Source organism: Prenolepis imparis, unplaced genomic scaffold, assembly GCF_030444845.1.
Source record: "Prenolepis imparis isolate NDT839.2.m4 unplaced genomic scaffold, iyPreImpa1.0 SCAF_13, whole genome shotgun sequence".
Lineage (NCBI taxonomy): Eukaryota > Metazoa > Arthropoda > Insecta > Hymenoptera > Formicidae > Prenolepis > Prenolepis imparis.
The window spans coordinates 3,874,691-3,892,431 of record NW_028141171.1 but is presented as its reverse complement, the minus strand read 5'-3'; the positions used below and the strand labels follow the sequence as shown (position 1 = coordinate 3,892,431).

The 17,741-nt window shown below is 28.0% G+C and overlaps 3 protein-coding genes across 7 annotated transcripts in view; 1 reads left to right on the top strand and 2 right to left on the bottom strand.

Moving 5' to 3' along the window:
• Window positions 1–17,741, top strand: part of LOC145944327 (uncharacterized) — a 281,689-nt gene that overhangs the window by 260,771 nt on the left and 3,177 nt on the right. The gene's annotated exons all lie outside the window — the stretch shown is intronic.
• Window positions 18–6,393, bottom strand: LOC145944924 (uncharacterized). The gene is made up of 5 exons (XM_083053626.1): window positions 5,913–6,393; window positions 5,025–5,064; window positions 4,690–4,752; window positions 3,277–3,391; window positions 18–1,909 (listed from the first exon to the last, which is right to left on the bottom strand). Exons 2-5 carry the CDS (start codon window positions 5,040–5,042, stop codon window positions 1,473–1,475), a joined length of 633 nt encoding a protein of 210 aa, XP_082909752.1. The 5' UTR covers window positions 5,043–5,064; window positions 5,913–6,393; the 3' UTR covers window positions 18–1,472.
• Window positions 6,891–17,741, bottom strand: part of LOC145944805 (neuropeptide CCHamide-2 receptor) — a 51,198-nt gene continuing 40,347 nt past the window's right edge. For 4 of the 5 annotated variants that reach the window (XM_083053364.1, XM_083053366.1, XM_083053367.1 and 1 more), the window contains 7 exons: window positions 15,951–16,080; window positions 13,560–13,802; window positions 12,720–12,868; window positions 11,781–11,980; window positions 11,219–11,394; window positions 10,691–10,905; window positions 6,891–9,002 (listed from right to left, as the gene is read on the bottom strand). In XM_083053364.1, coding sequence (XP_082909490.1) covers window positions 8,744–9,002; window positions 10,691–10,905; window positions 11,219–11,394; window positions 11,781–11,980; window positions 12,720–12,868; window positions 13,560–13,802 — 1,242 coding nt within the window. In that variant the 5' untranslated portion in view covers window positions 15,951–16,080 and the 3' untranslated portion in view covers window positions 6,891–8,743. The remainder of the gene's footprint in view (window positions 9,003–10,690; window positions 10,906–11,218; window positions 11,395–11,780; window positions 11,981–12,719; window positions 12,869–13,559; window positions 13,803–15,950; window positions 16,081–17,741) is intronic. The other variant, XM_083053365.1, reaches the window with a different exon arrangement.

Here is a 17,741-nt window from a genome sequence, read left to right as displayed (position 1 = left end):
TTTTCCTTTTTTTTTCACTCTTTTTTTATTTATAGATTCGTTTATTCAAATTCTGATAGTTACATTAATTTGTTCGGTATATAATTTTGTTTTTATGCAAGTTAGAAAAAGACTAAAATTTATAAAGTTAAAATATATCTCTTGGGGATATATAATATATATACAGGGCATTTTTTAAAAATTATTATCTTGATTTATGGCCATGTTATAAAGAAAAATGAGTTAAACTAAAGTTTGCATGATTTTAAAATGGATAAAATAAAATTTTTCTAGCTAATAGCTTTCTGGAAATTTAAAGCTTCGGTTTTTTAAAAATAAAAACATGTTTTTAATTGCACAATTTTTTATAACATTGTAATAAATATCTTTTTGATTGAAAACATCTTGAATTATTTAAACAGTTTGTCTAACAGATATTAAATGTTTTTAAAGAAGATGAATAAATTAGTTCCCAATTGTTTATACTCTCTTCACAAAACTGTCGATCCCAATTGTTATTATTACATTGAATATGTAAACAAAGATAAAATTAGTAAAAGAGTGATAATTTCTTCTTCTTTGTTTTTTTGTTGTTTGTTGTAAACAGCCATCAGAGCCTGATGTAATAATCTCCAATGATTGCATTAAAAGAAATTAAAGTTATCTCCACAAATCTTCGAAACGTTTCTATCTAAAGAGATTCGTTTTATCTATTTTAATAGCTTTCTTAAAACTGTATAATTTTAATTTAATTTATTATTTTCTACAGATAATAACATTGGTGTAAATCAAGGTGATAATTTTAAATGCCCTATCTTATTTAGAAGGTATCCCAAAACCATCGAATGTCCTTTTAATAATATACAATCTTTGGTTAATTTAAAGACAATTTTTCATCAACGAAAATAGCGAGAGGGATCACTATTTTGGCAAGTTATATTTTTGCCATTTTTATATATTCATCTTTGTAATTTATAAGCCAAAATTAAAATTCTATTAAAGTTAACTCCGCTTAAAATTAAATGAAGAATGTAGTTTTGGGACACCTTATATATGTATAATAAAAAAAAAATATTTAATATCTAAAATAAATAACTTTGCAGAATAATTATGCGATAGCTATGACTAGTATGTTTTATATATGACTAGATAAGTTTTTATAAATGCTTGTAAGAGCAAAATCAGCAAAAATGAAGCATTGACTTTACTTAAAATTTCTAAAATATATATCTAATCTTGTATATTAAAATAACCCGGCAATTATATTTTCAAAAAATTTTTTAAAAGACATTTGTACTCATCTGTCATTATCAGCTGATTATGCACGAAGGAGATATTAACCGAATAAAAATATTCTTACGATTACACATACATATGTATATGCTTTAAATCATTTGCATTAATACTGGAATATATATGAGATATATTCGGGGGGATATAATTTAGATATTCTCTCTCGATTTTCATCTCTTCAGTCAAGAAAGAGTACGCAGCTACTGTTTACTCGAATTCATTAATTTAGCCGTATAATCGCTTTGTTTAGCGGCCAGATGCAAATCCAGACTTCTCAACATTCTCGCTCGAGTTTCCACGTTCGACTCTCGTTTCTGCAAATCACTCGCTAGAATTGCATCTCTCAAATATGATTCATTTTGCTGAAGCGTCAAATCACCGGATTCAACCGTGTCTGATAATGAGGCAGAGCTGTTTCGCGATTCTCGCACGATGGTTTTCATGAATTCAAGTGCCATTCTCCGACAAGTATCAAAACCTAATAACTGTATTCTCTTACTGTATATCGCATCCATGCGATTTCTCCGATATGCTCCTCCGTCTATTATTTTAGCGAGTGAGTTGGACGTTCCGGGTAAATCTTGAAACACTTTGGCAAAAATTTCCTTCATTAAATCTTCCTCGCTGCCTGATGCATCTGTAAAATAATAGCGATGTTATAAGAATAATATTCCAGAGATTAATTCGACGAATTAAAGTTTATCTTTACAAATGGGAAAATAGAAAATTGTTTTAATCAACGGATAAAAATATTATAAAATATAAAATTATTAAAATATTATTAAAATAAAAAATATTATAAAATATTATAAAATATATATATTATTATATAAAATGTAAAAATATTAGAAAATATAAAAATATTATAAAATATTATAAAAATGTAAAATATTCATCTACAATATTAATTATATGTAATATAAATACTATAAATTGTTTTTTAAAAATAAATTTTTTTTTAAATCGATAATTGCTGTTTATAAAAAAATTATTATTCTTCTGAGATGTATAATTTTTCATATATGCAAAGAGTAAAATAATAGCGATATTATAAGAATAATATTCCAGAGATTAATTCGACGAGCGTCGATTATTATAGATTAAAGTTTATCTTTACAAATGGGAAAATAGAAAATTGTTTTAATCAACGGATAAAAATATTATAGAATATAAAATTATTATAAAATATTATTAAAATATAAAAAATATTATAAAATATTATTAAAATGTAAAAATATTATAAAATATAAAAATATTATAATATATTATTAAAATATAAAATATTCATCTACAATATTAATTATATGTAGTATATAAATACTATAAATTGCATTTTAAAAATTGAATTTTTTTTAAAATCGATAATTGCCGTTTATAAAAAAAATATTATTCTCTTGAGATATACAATTTTCCATGTATGCAAAAAGCTAGCATTTCCTTGGGATAAAATAACTTATTCCGCTCTACATATCATATAAATGTCACGGCATTGGCGTCGTGTTGCATTGAGAATCACGCATGAATTTGACGAGATTACCGAGATATGTTGCAAGAATCAATTTCCGCTTAAGCACGTACGGATCGACGTCGTCTCGTATGGTTGTTGCATCACGCGAAATTTGATTTTGCAGAATTTTTCAAGAGATATTTGTGATGACAATTGATGCAAGTTCCGTGATCTTTCGATCTTTTCTTTTATTTTAACAGGATCAGAAATAAATAAGTCTGAAATGTCTCTGGTCTCTTTTATAAAGATATTATCACTTTATATGATAATTAATTGCTTGGATAAATCAGTCTGACACTGAAAAGTTCAGGACAACTTATTGTGGTTGGCAAAAAAAAAAAGTGATAGCTAATTTTGTTTGAAGCTTTACGAAAGGGTTAGTGATTGCAGCCTTTTTCCCTTAGGACATTGCGGAAGTTCTTGCTCGTGAGATCAAACTTATATAAGATTACGCGATATTTGGAGAAAAATAAAATATTAGAAAAGTTTTGCGTTACCCGGATCACTGCCATCATTATCAGTTTCTGTAACGTATGTGCCTTCATTGATCTTTCGTTGTAACTCCAGAACTCTGGCTAAAGCCAATTGAAGATATTCCTTTGTATTTGGATCCTGTGAAAAGATGAGACGTGTGTGTATTCAAATATTACAATTTAAGCTTTAATCGATATAATAGTGACGTCAAGCAAATGTCATATGATACAAACTGTTCCATTTTCAAATGTTAAGTAATTCTACTTATTATTATCTACTGATAATTATTTATTAAAAACATGATTCTTTCTGTTAGTTTTAACATTTTCAACAATTATATAGCAAATATATTTATACAAAAATATAATAATAAATTATATGACATTAAAAATTTAATAATTATAATAGAAAGGATAAACTCTCTATCTATTCTTTCAATAAAAGATTTTTCGATAAAATTATTTAAAATATAAAAAATTATTTATTAGACATGATTTCTTATTATCTTCAACATTTTCAACAATGATAACAAATAAATAATAAATAATATTTATAATAAAATATAACAATAAATTATATGACAATAACTTGGTAATTTATAAGAGAAAGAAAGAACTCCCTATCTCTCCATTTTCAATAAAAATTTTCGATAGAATCGTTTAAAATGTAAAAAAAAATATATAAAAAACTATCTTTTTGATTTATATACATTCCATGTAAAAGTTTAAAAGATAGTGCACGCTTGTGCATTCGTGCTTGTGCTCTATAAAAGTCGAATCGTTTTGCGGCTGAACTTGCTACAATCTATCGAATGCAATTGTGCAATTTTGCATTGTGACATTTTATTTAAGTTTAAAATTATGTAAAATATTAAAAAATTTTTGTAAGCTTTTAATTAATTAAGTTCCAAACGGATGAATTTTTCATTATATTTTATAAAGCTGTCAAAATATCATGAAACTTCGAATGTGTAATAGGTATACGGAATAAAGATGGAATTGATATAGAAAAAAACGTTTTTATATACCACGTTAACCGCAAAAGCCTGGTTTGAGAGACAAGGCTTGGATTTGCCCCTAGTGAATTGTTTTCTGAATTGTCTTTCGCAAATTTACACAAGAACTCGAAACTAAATACAATTTTCGGTTTATATTACGATTGAACAACTTTCGAAGTTAAATGCTGATGTTATACCGCTTTTTAAGTAGAATCAACTGTAATAATTGCGGACAAAGAGTGATTATAAACACTCGTTGAACTTTATTAAACATTCCGATAATGGATAACAACTTTGTCAGTTTCTCTTACTAAAATAATTTTTACTGTTGATTTTTAAATCAAGTTGAAACTTATGTCTGTTATTATTCATATTAACAATAATTACTTTACATAAACGTGAAATATTCAATGAGATATAATTATTAAGTTTAATTTACCGTGTATTGTGTAATTCCTTTTGTCCTTTTAGCGTCACCGCCAACGTCTTCTAAACAAGGTGCCTAGACATTAAATAAGATATTAAAGAAACTTTTTTATTAAATTATGTAATTTTAAAAATAATATATAACTCTCTACTTCTCCCTGTCTTATAATATTAAAAAACGTTTATATATAAATTCTATGCTAAGTAAAATATTCTATTTTAAGTAATCCATACATTCAATATTATAAACATCCTTATATTATTTATCAAAACGATTACTATATATATATATATATATATATATATATATATATATATATATATCTGTCATTATTATAAATACTTTACCGATGAACATCTCTTCATTATGATCTGATCACTTGTCCACCTGTAATTCAGCGAATATAGGAATTTTTTATATTTTAGAAAAATCACATTCCTGAATAATCATAATAAACAAAATTTTTGTTAAAAAAGTTGCAAGAAACAGTATTATTTTAAGTATTAATACAGTAAAAAGAGGAAATTTGGCTCTTTATTTTTTTTACAATTTTGCATAATAATATGTCTCGGTCTATTTTTAATAATAATGTATAATAATAATAATACGATATATTGCATGTCGATAATGTATTATAAAAGCTACTATTTGATATAACATCTATTGTCTCCGTAAAATATCCATTCTATTTCAACACATAATTGTTACAATGTAATAATTGTTACACTAATGAGACTCAATTGAGTTAATTGGCTCTGTCTTCAACTTCGATATATTTTACGTGAAATATTTCTGAGAGTCTGCAAATTTTATATCGTTACGAAATATTCTTTTAAAACATCTGTCACTCTCTCCTCTACTTAGCTCTGTCTTCAACTTCGATATCTTTTACGTCAAATATTTCCGAGAAGTCTACAAATTTTATATTGCTACAAAATATTTTCTTTTAAAATATCTGTCACTCTTTTCTACAAAAGGAGGAGATATGTAATATAATTTAATGTATTTAATATATTTTAATAATATATAATAATAATAATATATTTAATATATATTTTTAAATTTTGATGCAATAACACGCTGTTAATGACAATAAATAACACCTATGTATGTCCTACGACAAAATTGACACGAAGTGTCAACGATATAGGAGCTATAAAGTTGGCATCTGTTGGCGTCTGATGATCGTCTTACAGCGTGTCATCATCTAAAAGTAATGACACCGTGCTACTTACACGTCTCGACTTCCGCTGCTGAAAACGTGCGTTTGTACTAAAGTTTGTCCCTTAACTCGGGGGATCTCGGGTTGTCCGTTCACAGGGTATCACGCTTCGTTATCGGTCAAAGTTTCCGACCAGGATTTTCTCTCGCTCACTGCAGGCGCGCTAATTGCTTCCTTTGTCACGCGCAAAGTTTTCCTGTATAAAAATCTTTTCTCGTCGAAAAAAGGGGGGAAAACGCGGCTTCCCTTTCGCCACTTCTTTAAATTTCGGGAGACACTTTTCTAACGCTATATACGACGGGGCGAGCACGAAGAACTGTCAATGAAAACGACCGTTGACCAACTCTCTGGTCTACCAGCCCCCTCGCTTTCACAACCGTTGTCGAGAAAGGGGGGAGGTGAGGGGGGAAAAGGGGGGTCCACGAGCGAGGGAGTTCGTCCATCTCCTACCACGTCGGTACCCTTCGATCTAACTGTCGTGTAAAGGGAGAGAACGGCAGATGCAAGTTCCTCCCCTCCTCCCTCAGCCCCCCTTTTCTACCCCCTGCGCGTGCCCCGTCGAAAAGAATGGACGCGTGGCACGTGCGAGTCTCTCGCATCGATTTTATTTTTATTCGACTTGGAAAGTAACGTTCGATATTTGCCTCTGTCAGTGTTGTTCTTAGATAATTTTAAAATTAGCTAAATAAAGATGAGATGAAAATATGTAAATTCATCTTAGATAAGATGAAGATGATTTTGTTTTAAATATATCTAGATAAAAGATAAACATACATGGCGATTTATCTAGATAACTTCCAGATAATATTATTTTTAAAACTACTTATGTAAATATAGTTATAAAAAAAATGTAAATTATAAAAGGGATATAAAAATATATTTATATACTTTTATTTATAAATTTTTATCGCTTACAACTTAAGTTCTATTACTTAAGTATTTTTATGTGCTATGACTCTAAACCAAATTATCTGAACATTCGTCTAGATAATTTAATAAAGATAACACTTTTTTCATTTTATGCAGATATAGATAATACATATTTTTATTATCTATATAAAGATAAGATGATGCCAAAATTTCATCTAGATGATCATCTATATAATTTTATTTAGATAACACCAAACACCGGCCTCTGTGTACGTTCTAACAATTAAAATTTTTATTTGCCCAAAAAACAAGGAGACAACATTATTTATAAATTATTATATAGTACATATGTATGCACATACACAGCGAGTTATCTTTATTACTAAAGTTCGGCCACATAAAGCACATGTGTGTGGAAAATGTACAAAATATCTTAAAATACGGCTTTCTTGTGAAATGTATGACGCAGGATGTCTCGAAAGCATCGGTTCTTTCAGTCATCTAGAGAATCGATTTTTACTTAAATAAAAAATATAATGAATCAAAAGTTTTGAGACACCCCGTATGTAGAGTATTCAGTGCAGATGATATGAGATTTTGTTATTTGGATTATTTTTTAAGTACTCTTCTCTCTCTGAATGTATTAGTGAGTGGGTTGCACATCATATAAATCTAATTTAGATAGAGATAATCCTATACGAAACTCGCTAAATAGAATTGTAATAGATCAACTATAGCATTACATCGTATATAATCTCGTAATCACATATAATCTCATCAATATACTACAAATTTTCGGGCGATAAATGGAGAACTCATTTTTATTTCAGTGAACATATATATTTAGAAAGACAAATATAACATATCTATATTTTTTGGTATAATTAAAAATATAAAATAATATTAAAATTATTTACAATTAATTATGATATCAAGAAACGAGTCTTTCATATTTTTTATAGTCTTTTGTTCGATATTCTTATGAGAGTGAAATTTAATTTTTAATTCGGTGAGAGTCAGCCATTTTAATTGCGAAAAGAATAATAAAGAGAAGATAATGAAGAATATATCTTGTTGTACTTTTTCGCTTTGTTCTAACGGCTAATACTTATTTATTCGTATTAATAATTAAAGTCTGCTATTTCGTTGCTTTTCATTTGAATAAATATATAACAGAATTATTATTATTTTTTCAGTTGATCAATTTTTAATTCTCTCAAATACAAGAAACGTATGAGAAGATAAAAACTGCTAATTAACAATGACTAGATTGAGCAGAAAATACATATTGCACAGGTACGGATGTTTTAAAAGTACTAGTTTACATATTTTATGTTTTAATGGAAAAATAAATTTTTTATATATGATTTACTTCTACACAATTATTAAAAAAAGAAGATTCTTTCTAAAAAGCAAATTTATATTCCTTTATTAAAATCAAATAAATAATATTTATTTTCTGAAAATAGAAAATGAGTCTTTGAATTAAATGAGTCTAACAGTCTATATAAATCATTATTCTTTCAACTATTTATATATCTGTACATTACATCATTAATCTAAAAAAAAGGTTTGTCGACGTAGATCCTAAAGTCTACTTTGGAAAGAATCTTTCTTCGGAAAAGAGGATTGCAATTTCAAGTCGCATATGTCATACGTAAAAGAAGAATCTTATCTGAAAGTATACGTAGCGTAAAATAGGAAAAATTGCGATGTACATTACATATTGTACATATATGATGTAATTTCAAATTAATCATTTTTTTAACGAAAAAATTACAAGTGAGCAAACACGATTTTCGGAAATATCAATGCATCTCTTTTTTTTTACCATATAAAGCTTGCAGCACCGTAATAAAGGTAACCGTTTTGAAGCCCTTTGTCTATTTTAGTCCATCATTGTCAACCGCACTCACACTTTGCATGTGTGCGAGGACATTTTTTCCGTATTCCGTTAAAATACTAGAAGATTACTTACGAAAGCAACCTTCGATCGCTGGGGTTCGTGGGTCTAGTCGTTTCTATACTGCCCATCTCGAATACCCCGGTCGAATTAAATTCTTGCGTACGCCTTCGGAAGGTGGAACCGAAACTGGTCTCGTAAAACGTGCCTCGCATATCGCCCCTTCTTTGGGAGAAACCACCATTGTCTCGAATTCGGCTCCTTTCCATCCGACTTCCGCCGCAAATGGCGGAGCCACCCGGTAGACAAAAGCACAGATATTTGTTAAATCTATATATTAAACAGAAAACAGCACAAGAATGTTATATTACGCAGGCTAATAAAAAAAACAGGTTTTAAAGTTATTTTAAATTTAAAAATGAGAAATTAGCGCGATTTAGAGGAAAAAATATATAATATAATAAATATATTCATTAATTAAACACATTTTTGCTATTAAAATGTCAAAAGTTTAATGTGATTTATTAAAACAAAAATTAAAAAGAAAATATTTTCTTATATTGGAACTTAATAAAACTTGTTTGATTCTGAAAAATTTATTCCAGTTATTTTAGAATTGTATTTTTTTGAAACATTTTTAATAAAATTACTATATATTTTATTAAAGAAAAAAACGTTACCTTATAACATTGAAATCCGACTATTCGTTTTCACTAATTTTGACAAACATAGAAATAGATGCCTGCTATTCTATAATCTTAACATATTCTATATTTTCTCACTATATTCTTAAAATACAAACATTTTTGTCATTTGTGAGACAATTTTATGTTCTTTACTAATGAAGAATCAATGTGTAAATCAAACATTTGCCGATTTTTATTATTTTAGTGACAGTATAGTGATTTATTATTATTTATTATACATTTTTTTCCTATAAATCGCTAATTTCTCATCTTAAAATTTAAAATAACTTTAAAACCTGACGCGATGGAGCAATTTGGACAATGGAATTGTTTTTTGTAGCCGAAAATCTATAAAAAACACTTATTCTGATTAAAGATACTTGACAAAAATTTTTTTGTCGACCTGTGTTATTAAAAATACTTCGCATCATTGTTTCTAAGCATTGAGATTTTTCAATAACAATTTAAACTACAATTTGACGAAATGTTCCTTAATTCATAAACCTAATAGCTTTATATGTTATTCGTTCTTATACAGATTCAATTATCATTAAACTAATTAAAATTAAACTTAATTAAAGCAAAATTCAACTTAATTAAAATTAAGAAACAATATTTACTAGAAGAGCATAAGTTAAAATTCAAGAAATTAAGAATGAAAAAGGAAATATTAGAGCATGAACTCGAATCTTAGAACAAAGGATTGAATTATAAAAATTAATATAATAATTTTTATTTTATTACAGAATTAAAAATTGTTTTCACAAAAAAGTTTATTTGTTTATTAAAATATTATTTGTGTTTCTTATTAATAAAAAGATATAACTAATTTTTGTTTAAAAAATAAAATTTCTTTTATCATCATTATTGCATACGAATATAAAAATATAAATAATATACAAATTTTTATTTCTCTATCTTAATTATAAATTTTGTACTTAATTAATTAAAAATTAATCGAAATCGAAATCTTGCAATAAACTCTTTTTATTCAAAATACCAATTCGAATTTTTTATCCACAATTACGAGATTTTTTTGAAAAAAATCATATAATGACGAACAATTTATTACATATTCTTCTGTGTTAATATAAATTAATTTGGCTAACGAGATTTTTATTTTGGAATTGTAAGTGGCAATTTTGCTTGCTAGAATAAATTTTGCGCGATTTGTACACAATTGTGATTTTCCTTGGCATTTTTACTTGTCACATAAAAATTAAATAAAAAATTATATTGTTTATGAATAACTATAAAGTAAGTTATAACTTTGATAAGCTTTTATAGTTCGATGATCACGCTATAACACATGAGAATTATATGCGCGCTTACCTTTGACGAAACGTGCGGCTAATGAAATAAAGGGCTATGGGATTAACGCAGCTGTTGCTGAAACTGAGGCAGAAACCGATTATCCTGAAGGTGTGCCAGAAATCATCATAGTCGTCCCGCGACGTTGGGGAGAAGTGAAACCACAGCATGAACACGTGATATGGTAAAAAACAAATCACGAATACGATTATGAAACACATCACCATTCTGCCCACCTGTTATTGCAGCAAAAAAAGAAGACAAGAGATCATCAATATAACGATGTTCCAACAAGAGAAATGGAATTTTTAATTTCTTGTTTAACCCCTCTGTCAATGCATAATTTTTTCCATCAATCTATGAGTACCCGGGTACCAACTGAGATACAAACAAGCGACAATTTCTTTACATCAGCTATTGGGAATCGAATATTCTTTTTTTTTGGGGGTACCCGGATACCTGTTCGTTGACAGAAGGGTTAATTCGTGCGAAACATGCTCTTCACGTTTTGTGATGTGTGTTGTAAGAAATTAATATATTTTCATGTACCCTCCTGCGCGCCCTTATCTGTTCAAAGCGATGATCGGGGAGTTCACCTGGCATATTTCTGGTGGACAATGCTAGATGCCGTGCCATCCCCAGATAGAAACCGGCTATCACACATAGCGGTATTGCGTAATACGCCAAAAATTTGAACATTACCATGCCTTTCTGATAGACCTCACCTGTGCGATACAAATGGCAGGTAATATAGCAGTGGTTATTTATTTATTTTACATCTTAATCCTTCTGTCAATGCATAATATTTCATCCTTTAATCAATATATAGATACCCAGGTACCCGTTCATTGACAGAAGGGTCAAGATATGCATATATCTTCTCGCTTATTTAGTGTTAAATTAATTGGACATAAATTGAGGTTCCAAAGAGCTATATTTAAGACTAGAGATGATAAGAAGCACAAAAATATTTAAAATATATAATCTTTACCGGGAAATAAAAAATAAAAATATAAAAAGAATAAAACTATGAATTATTTAAAACAATATAAATTTTATTGCGTTTTCAATCGCAGTTAGCGGCATTCCTGATTCAAGATGGGAGTCTTACCAAATTCCTCGGGAAAGGGACTGCAGACTAAAATGCTGTGGTTTCCTTGCAACGATATAACCGGAACGTGGGAGAAAAGCGCGGCAGGCATAGCTAAGACAATCGCTAGGACCCAGATAAGGGATGCCGTTAAAATGGTTAGCGGTTTCGCGCTTAAACCTGCTACGTGACGACGGATGGGATTCACGATGGCGCAATATCTGCGGAAAGAGAATCGTGAGAAGATGCGAGGATACATTACGTACCTTATAGACGATGCAAACTCGTTTATTTCAAAGTTAAATTTTAAATTACTCGAAAGATACAAACAATTGATTAATTTTTACTTTATGTATCGGATCTTTCTGACGTTCGCGTTTTCGCCTAAATTAAATGCCTTCTGTCAATGCATATTTTTTCCATCAATGTATGGATATATCAACTTGTTTTTGACACATTTTTTTATAGCTGTTGGACATCAAATATTCTTTCCCGTTTTATTTTAGGAAGTTTCTGTATACAAAGGCCCTTTGTATTTTATTTCGGGCAAAGAAAAAGTCCGACATATTTAAAATTGCTCGGGACTCGGATACTCGTTCATTGACAGAAGGATTAATGTTGAGATCGAAATAGAATTATAAAATTAAAATTATTTCAATGAAACAACATTCAAATTATAATGAAAAATTAACGACCGCTTTTATATGGATCAATCTGATGATGTTACACCCACTAGTGTTACATTTCTTCTTAGCCATTCATATATGAGTTATATATAGCACGCTTTAATTAATTTTCAAGAGAGTTATTTTATGTGTGCTCAAATATATCATAATAAAAATTTCATAAAAAATTTTAATTAAGTGAGTTAAATCGAGCTGCGGATATATTCGTGATGGCATCCGACCAACTGTATCTAACATCTTGATTTAACCTCTCGTCGCGCAATAAGATGTTTACCTTTCGGCTGACAAAGCCGCTAGAGTAAACACCGACACACCGATTGAAATATCCTTAGCGCATTCGGATAGTTTGCAGATAGTTAAGCCCCACGGCCACGATTCGATCGTGTAAAGAATAGACGTAAATGGTACGCAAGTCACAATCACCTGTAACAAAGAATTTTGTTACAGGTCGGTTCAGCATATGTTATTAAATTGTATGTATAAAAATATGTACATATATAAAATAAATTATCTGAGAACATAAAAAAAAAGAAGAAAAATCAGCGAGAAATATAGTATAATTTTTCGTTGTATTTTGATTTCTTAAATCAGTTTTCGTATCATTAAAAATTATAAATATTGATACAGTATATAAAGCATTGTAATAATATTTTTTCTTCGAATTTTTTATGCAGCACACCAATATATATATATATATATATATATATATATATATATCTCTTTTTTTATAAAAGAAAAAGGAAAATCACACACAAAAATATCAAGAAATATAGTATAATTTTTCTTTATATCTTGATTTTTTAAATTAATTAATTGAAATTAAATTAATATTCGTATAAATAAAAATTATTTAAGGATCAAAAACATTGATACAAAATAAAGCATTGTAATATATTTTTTCTTTGATTATAGAGCACACTATATATGTATATTTTTTTTTACAGAGATTTATTTCTATAGAAAAAAACATATGTTTTTGACATTTTTTGAAAGGAAAGCTATTTGTATTATTCTTGTTTTTAGTGTGATAAAGAATTATTTGTTTCAAGAGGTTTATTCGTCTTGTTAGAGGAAGTATCGATAAGCAAAGAAACCGTAATTGCAAGATGCTCACCAAAAGATCGCCCAGGGCTAAAGATAGTACGTAAGTGTTTGGTACATTTCTCATATTGGCGTGGCATAATAGGATAAGAACCAAGATACCGTTTCCGGCTACACCTACGACCAAAATTAACGAAAACACTGCGGGTACGATATAAGTTTCGGGTCGTTGATCATACGGTACATAATCTAAGTCGTATTCCTTTGCTTCGGAGCTTATGCTTATATTGAGAACGTCGCTTGCTATCACCATCATCTGTAAGAGAAAGTATTCTTACACCGAAAAAATTGTTTTCTTGAAATGCATATTTAATAAGTCCTCTTAATAGATATTCTTAAATAAAGATATTTCCATCTTTATCTTTGCTTTTTGCATCCTCTTAAATTGAGAATATATTCTTAATTTTTTGTGTAACTTCAGCAATAAATAAATATAATAAATTAATAATAAATTAAAAATAAAATAATAAAATAAGATTATTTAAATTATTTTAATAAATTTATAAGTTTACCAATTAATATTAAAAATAATAATATAATAAGCAAAAATGTGTTTTTTTTAACTATGTCAATACATAAAAATTATTCAATTATATGTGTAACATTTAAATATACATGTAATAAATAACAAATGTTCATTTGTAAGACTGTTTTTTGTTATCACGATTAATAATTTCAATAATACACTGATAAAAAAACATTCCATTAAGTATATATTTTTGTATATTAAGAATATCTAATAAGAATATTTAATAAGAATATCTCTTTAGAAAATTTTCCTCTCAGGGTGTCTAGCAGATTCAATGAAAAAAATTCCCTGACTTTTTCAGATTTTCCAAGACCAGAAATTAATTTTTTCCCTGACTTTTTAGTATTATTTTTATCAAATACATAATTTGCGTACATTTATATAATAAATGAATTAAATGTTAAATCATGAAATCTTTTGTATACGATAATCGAAACAAACGTGTCATTACAAACTATTTAAATAATCACCTTTTTTATTTATATTATGTAAAAATTTATTTTTAATATATTTTAACAAATTATGTTAAATATATTTTAATATATTTAATGATATCTAATATCATAACAAAACTTTTAAATAAAATATTTTTAATAAAATTAAATGAATTGAAATGAAATTCTCGAATAATTCTATTAATATGTTATAATATATTAATAAGCTTAATATGCCTAATATGATATGATATATTAACATGTTATTAATATGTTGCTATTAATATTTTCTTACTTAATCACAGCAAAACGTTTGATAATATTTTTAAATTAAAATTAAATTAACATTTTAATAAACATTCAAATAAAATTTTAAATAAACATTTTTTGCTAATAATTTATATTGCTTCGTGACTAGTAGTAGTAATATCGGTCTTATTCACATCTTACGGTCGCACAACTTTTGTCGTACAGACAAAGCTGTTTGGTATTCATCTTTTAATTTCGTCTCTGTGAAACATATATTGAAATAAAATAACACGACGATGAAAATATAAATAACCGAACACGCTTGTAGATAAATCGATTTTTAACAAAACAGAAAATTAGCGTGAAAATTTTATATTTATTTAATAAAAAATTTCGAATTATTTAGAAAAATGTAGAATGTGAAAAAATCCAGATAAATCGTTAAATTTCCTGACTTTTCCCTGACATTTCCAGATTTATAAAATTCCCTGACAATACCCGGTTTTCCAGATTTCCCTGACCGCTAGACACCCTGGCCTCTTAAATTAAGAGGATTCTTTTGATGCCTCTATTTTACTGGAAGATGTTATATAGACAGTGGCATATACTTAAGATGAGAATACAATTTTTTTGGTATATCATCAATGTTAATTTATCAATGTTCGATATGGAGTGGAAGAAGTCGGTTGCAAAATAAAATCGGTTGCAAAATAACAAGAGAAAAACTTTATTATATTATTTGAATTCAAAAACATTTAAAAAAAAAAAAAAAATAATAACGCAAAAATGATTTTTAATTATTCCATATCGATTAACACAGAAAATAATTGTAGTTGAATTCAAACGTAAAAGATATCGTAAATTAAAAAATTAATTTGCGTTGCTGCTTCATACAAATAATCATATAAAATCATTTGTACGGTTTATTTACGAGTTAAAATACGATACCTTTTTACTAATAGCTATGTTATGAAAATATATATCTTTATCTGTTTTATACAATAAATGCAACGCGAAATATGGATTGTGCGATTTAATATAAAATAATAAAATACGGATTATAAAAACGACAATAAATATCTGATATTTCAATTTCACAATTTCTTAGAAAACACATGCAATTTATTGTCCTCGAAATATAACAAAGCAAAATGCAAATTTTCTATTGCCATTATATACAAATAATTTATACCTCTTCTCGTAATATATTTCTATTGCAGATGTAACCGCATATGCAGTTATCGGAGATAGAATGTCAGAGATAATTAAAAATAATATTATAGAGCCGCATCAGATTATATCGACATCTTGGTAATGTAATTCTGTAAACAATTCATATATAATTTTTATTCTATTAGATATCTAGAAAGAAAATATTTAAAAAATATTTTCAATATAATTTATTATGGATAATATGGAAGGAGAGCTCCGTCGTGCGTGAGTATTAATTAGCGTCTCCACGTCATTAATTATCGTATAAATGGCAGGTCGACTGTACAACAACGATCGCGTCGCCATATTGTCATAATGGTATTTCAATATCCTACGTTGCTCTTCAAAACTTTTTTCTCCGAACAAGTGACAATATTTTCGCGGCGTCGTCGAAATACGCTCGATAATAAACAATAATCGGCGAATCTCCTGCGCGATTTCCGCGATTTCTTCGTCGTGGAATATTGAGTGAAATATAAAATATATATTCGTTGTTTGATAAAGCCCTCCGATAAGTAGGTTTTAAAAAAAGTGGCGTCACGAAAACGGAGCATCGGTTTTATTCGCGCGCGAATAAGTTCTCGCGATTCTCACGTTTTACCGAAACGCGTCGAAAATGTGATAAAACCCGGGCGTGGCGAAAGAAAAAAAATAACGCGAGTGCAAGTATTTCGAAGCTTCTACGAGGATAGTTTCCGACGCAGAGGTTGGTTTCCTACAGGAAAAATGTGCCGGCGAGGAATCCGGAGTACGCCGAGACCGAAGAAGAAGAATAGTCGAAATGTGAGTCGAATTTATTATTTATTCATAAAATATACGTTTAAGTATTGACCTGATATCGTATAAATATAATCAAATCAATATAAATATAGCACATTTACAGTATTGTGTATTTTTGTGTGTAAAACACAAATCTGTAAATTAAAATCTGGCGCCTCTACAGGGGGAAGAGGGGGAGCGAAACCTACTGTAACTTTTTTTCTACTTGAGAGCGACAATTTTAATTTACAGATTCGTGTTTTACATACAAAAATACACAATATTGTAAAGATTCAGCAAAATTGGAGAGGACAAAGCTATCCTTTAGTATTATCTTATTTTGTCTTATTATAAAGTAGAACTAGAACAAGCGCGCGCTACTGCGGTTTTATATTAAAAAGAATGATATTTTAAACAAAATAATATAAAGTTTGTTTAAACTCGATTCATATTTGTTCACAGAAATCAGCTGATTAAAGCGTTATTTGTTAATTAAATTTTAAAATAATAATATGGTAAAAAATTGAAATAGTAATATGTTGTAAATAATATCTTATTCTCGATTAATATTTTTTCACAGAAATCAGCTGATAACTGTCAAAAATATTATAATACTAGAACAACACAAGCGCGCGCCATTCTTCGATTTTATGTTAAAAAACATATTTTTTGAAAAATAATATAAAATTTGTTTAAATTCGATTAATATATTTTCATAGAAATCAGCTAATTAAAGCGTTAATTTGCTAATTAAATTTTAAAATAATATGTTAAAAATTAAAATAGTAATTTGTTGTAAATAATATGTTATATCTTATTCTCAATTAATATTTTTTGACAGAAATCAGCTGATAACTGTCCAAAATATTATAACATATTACACTGGCGGATCTTGGGGGTGGGGTTTTGGGGTTAAAACCCTCCCCCTTGCAAATTAAAAGAAACAGTTTTGCTGAATTTGTTTAAAAAATATAAATAAAGAAAAACAAACATTAAAGAGCTATCGACGTCA

What these genes read in the sequence shown, in the direction of transcription:
- LOC145944924 (XM_083053626.1), bottom strand. An exon ending in AAGGAATTACACAATACACG is followed by an intron (nt 3,392 to 4,689) that starts GTAAATTAAACT and finishes ATCTTTTCACAG; the next exon opens with GATCCAAATACAAAGGAATA. An exon ending in TAATGATGGCAGTGATCCGG is followed by an intron (nt 1,910 to 3,276) that starts GTAACGCAAAAC and finishes ATTATTTTACAG; the next exon opens with ATGCATCAGGCAGCGAGGAA.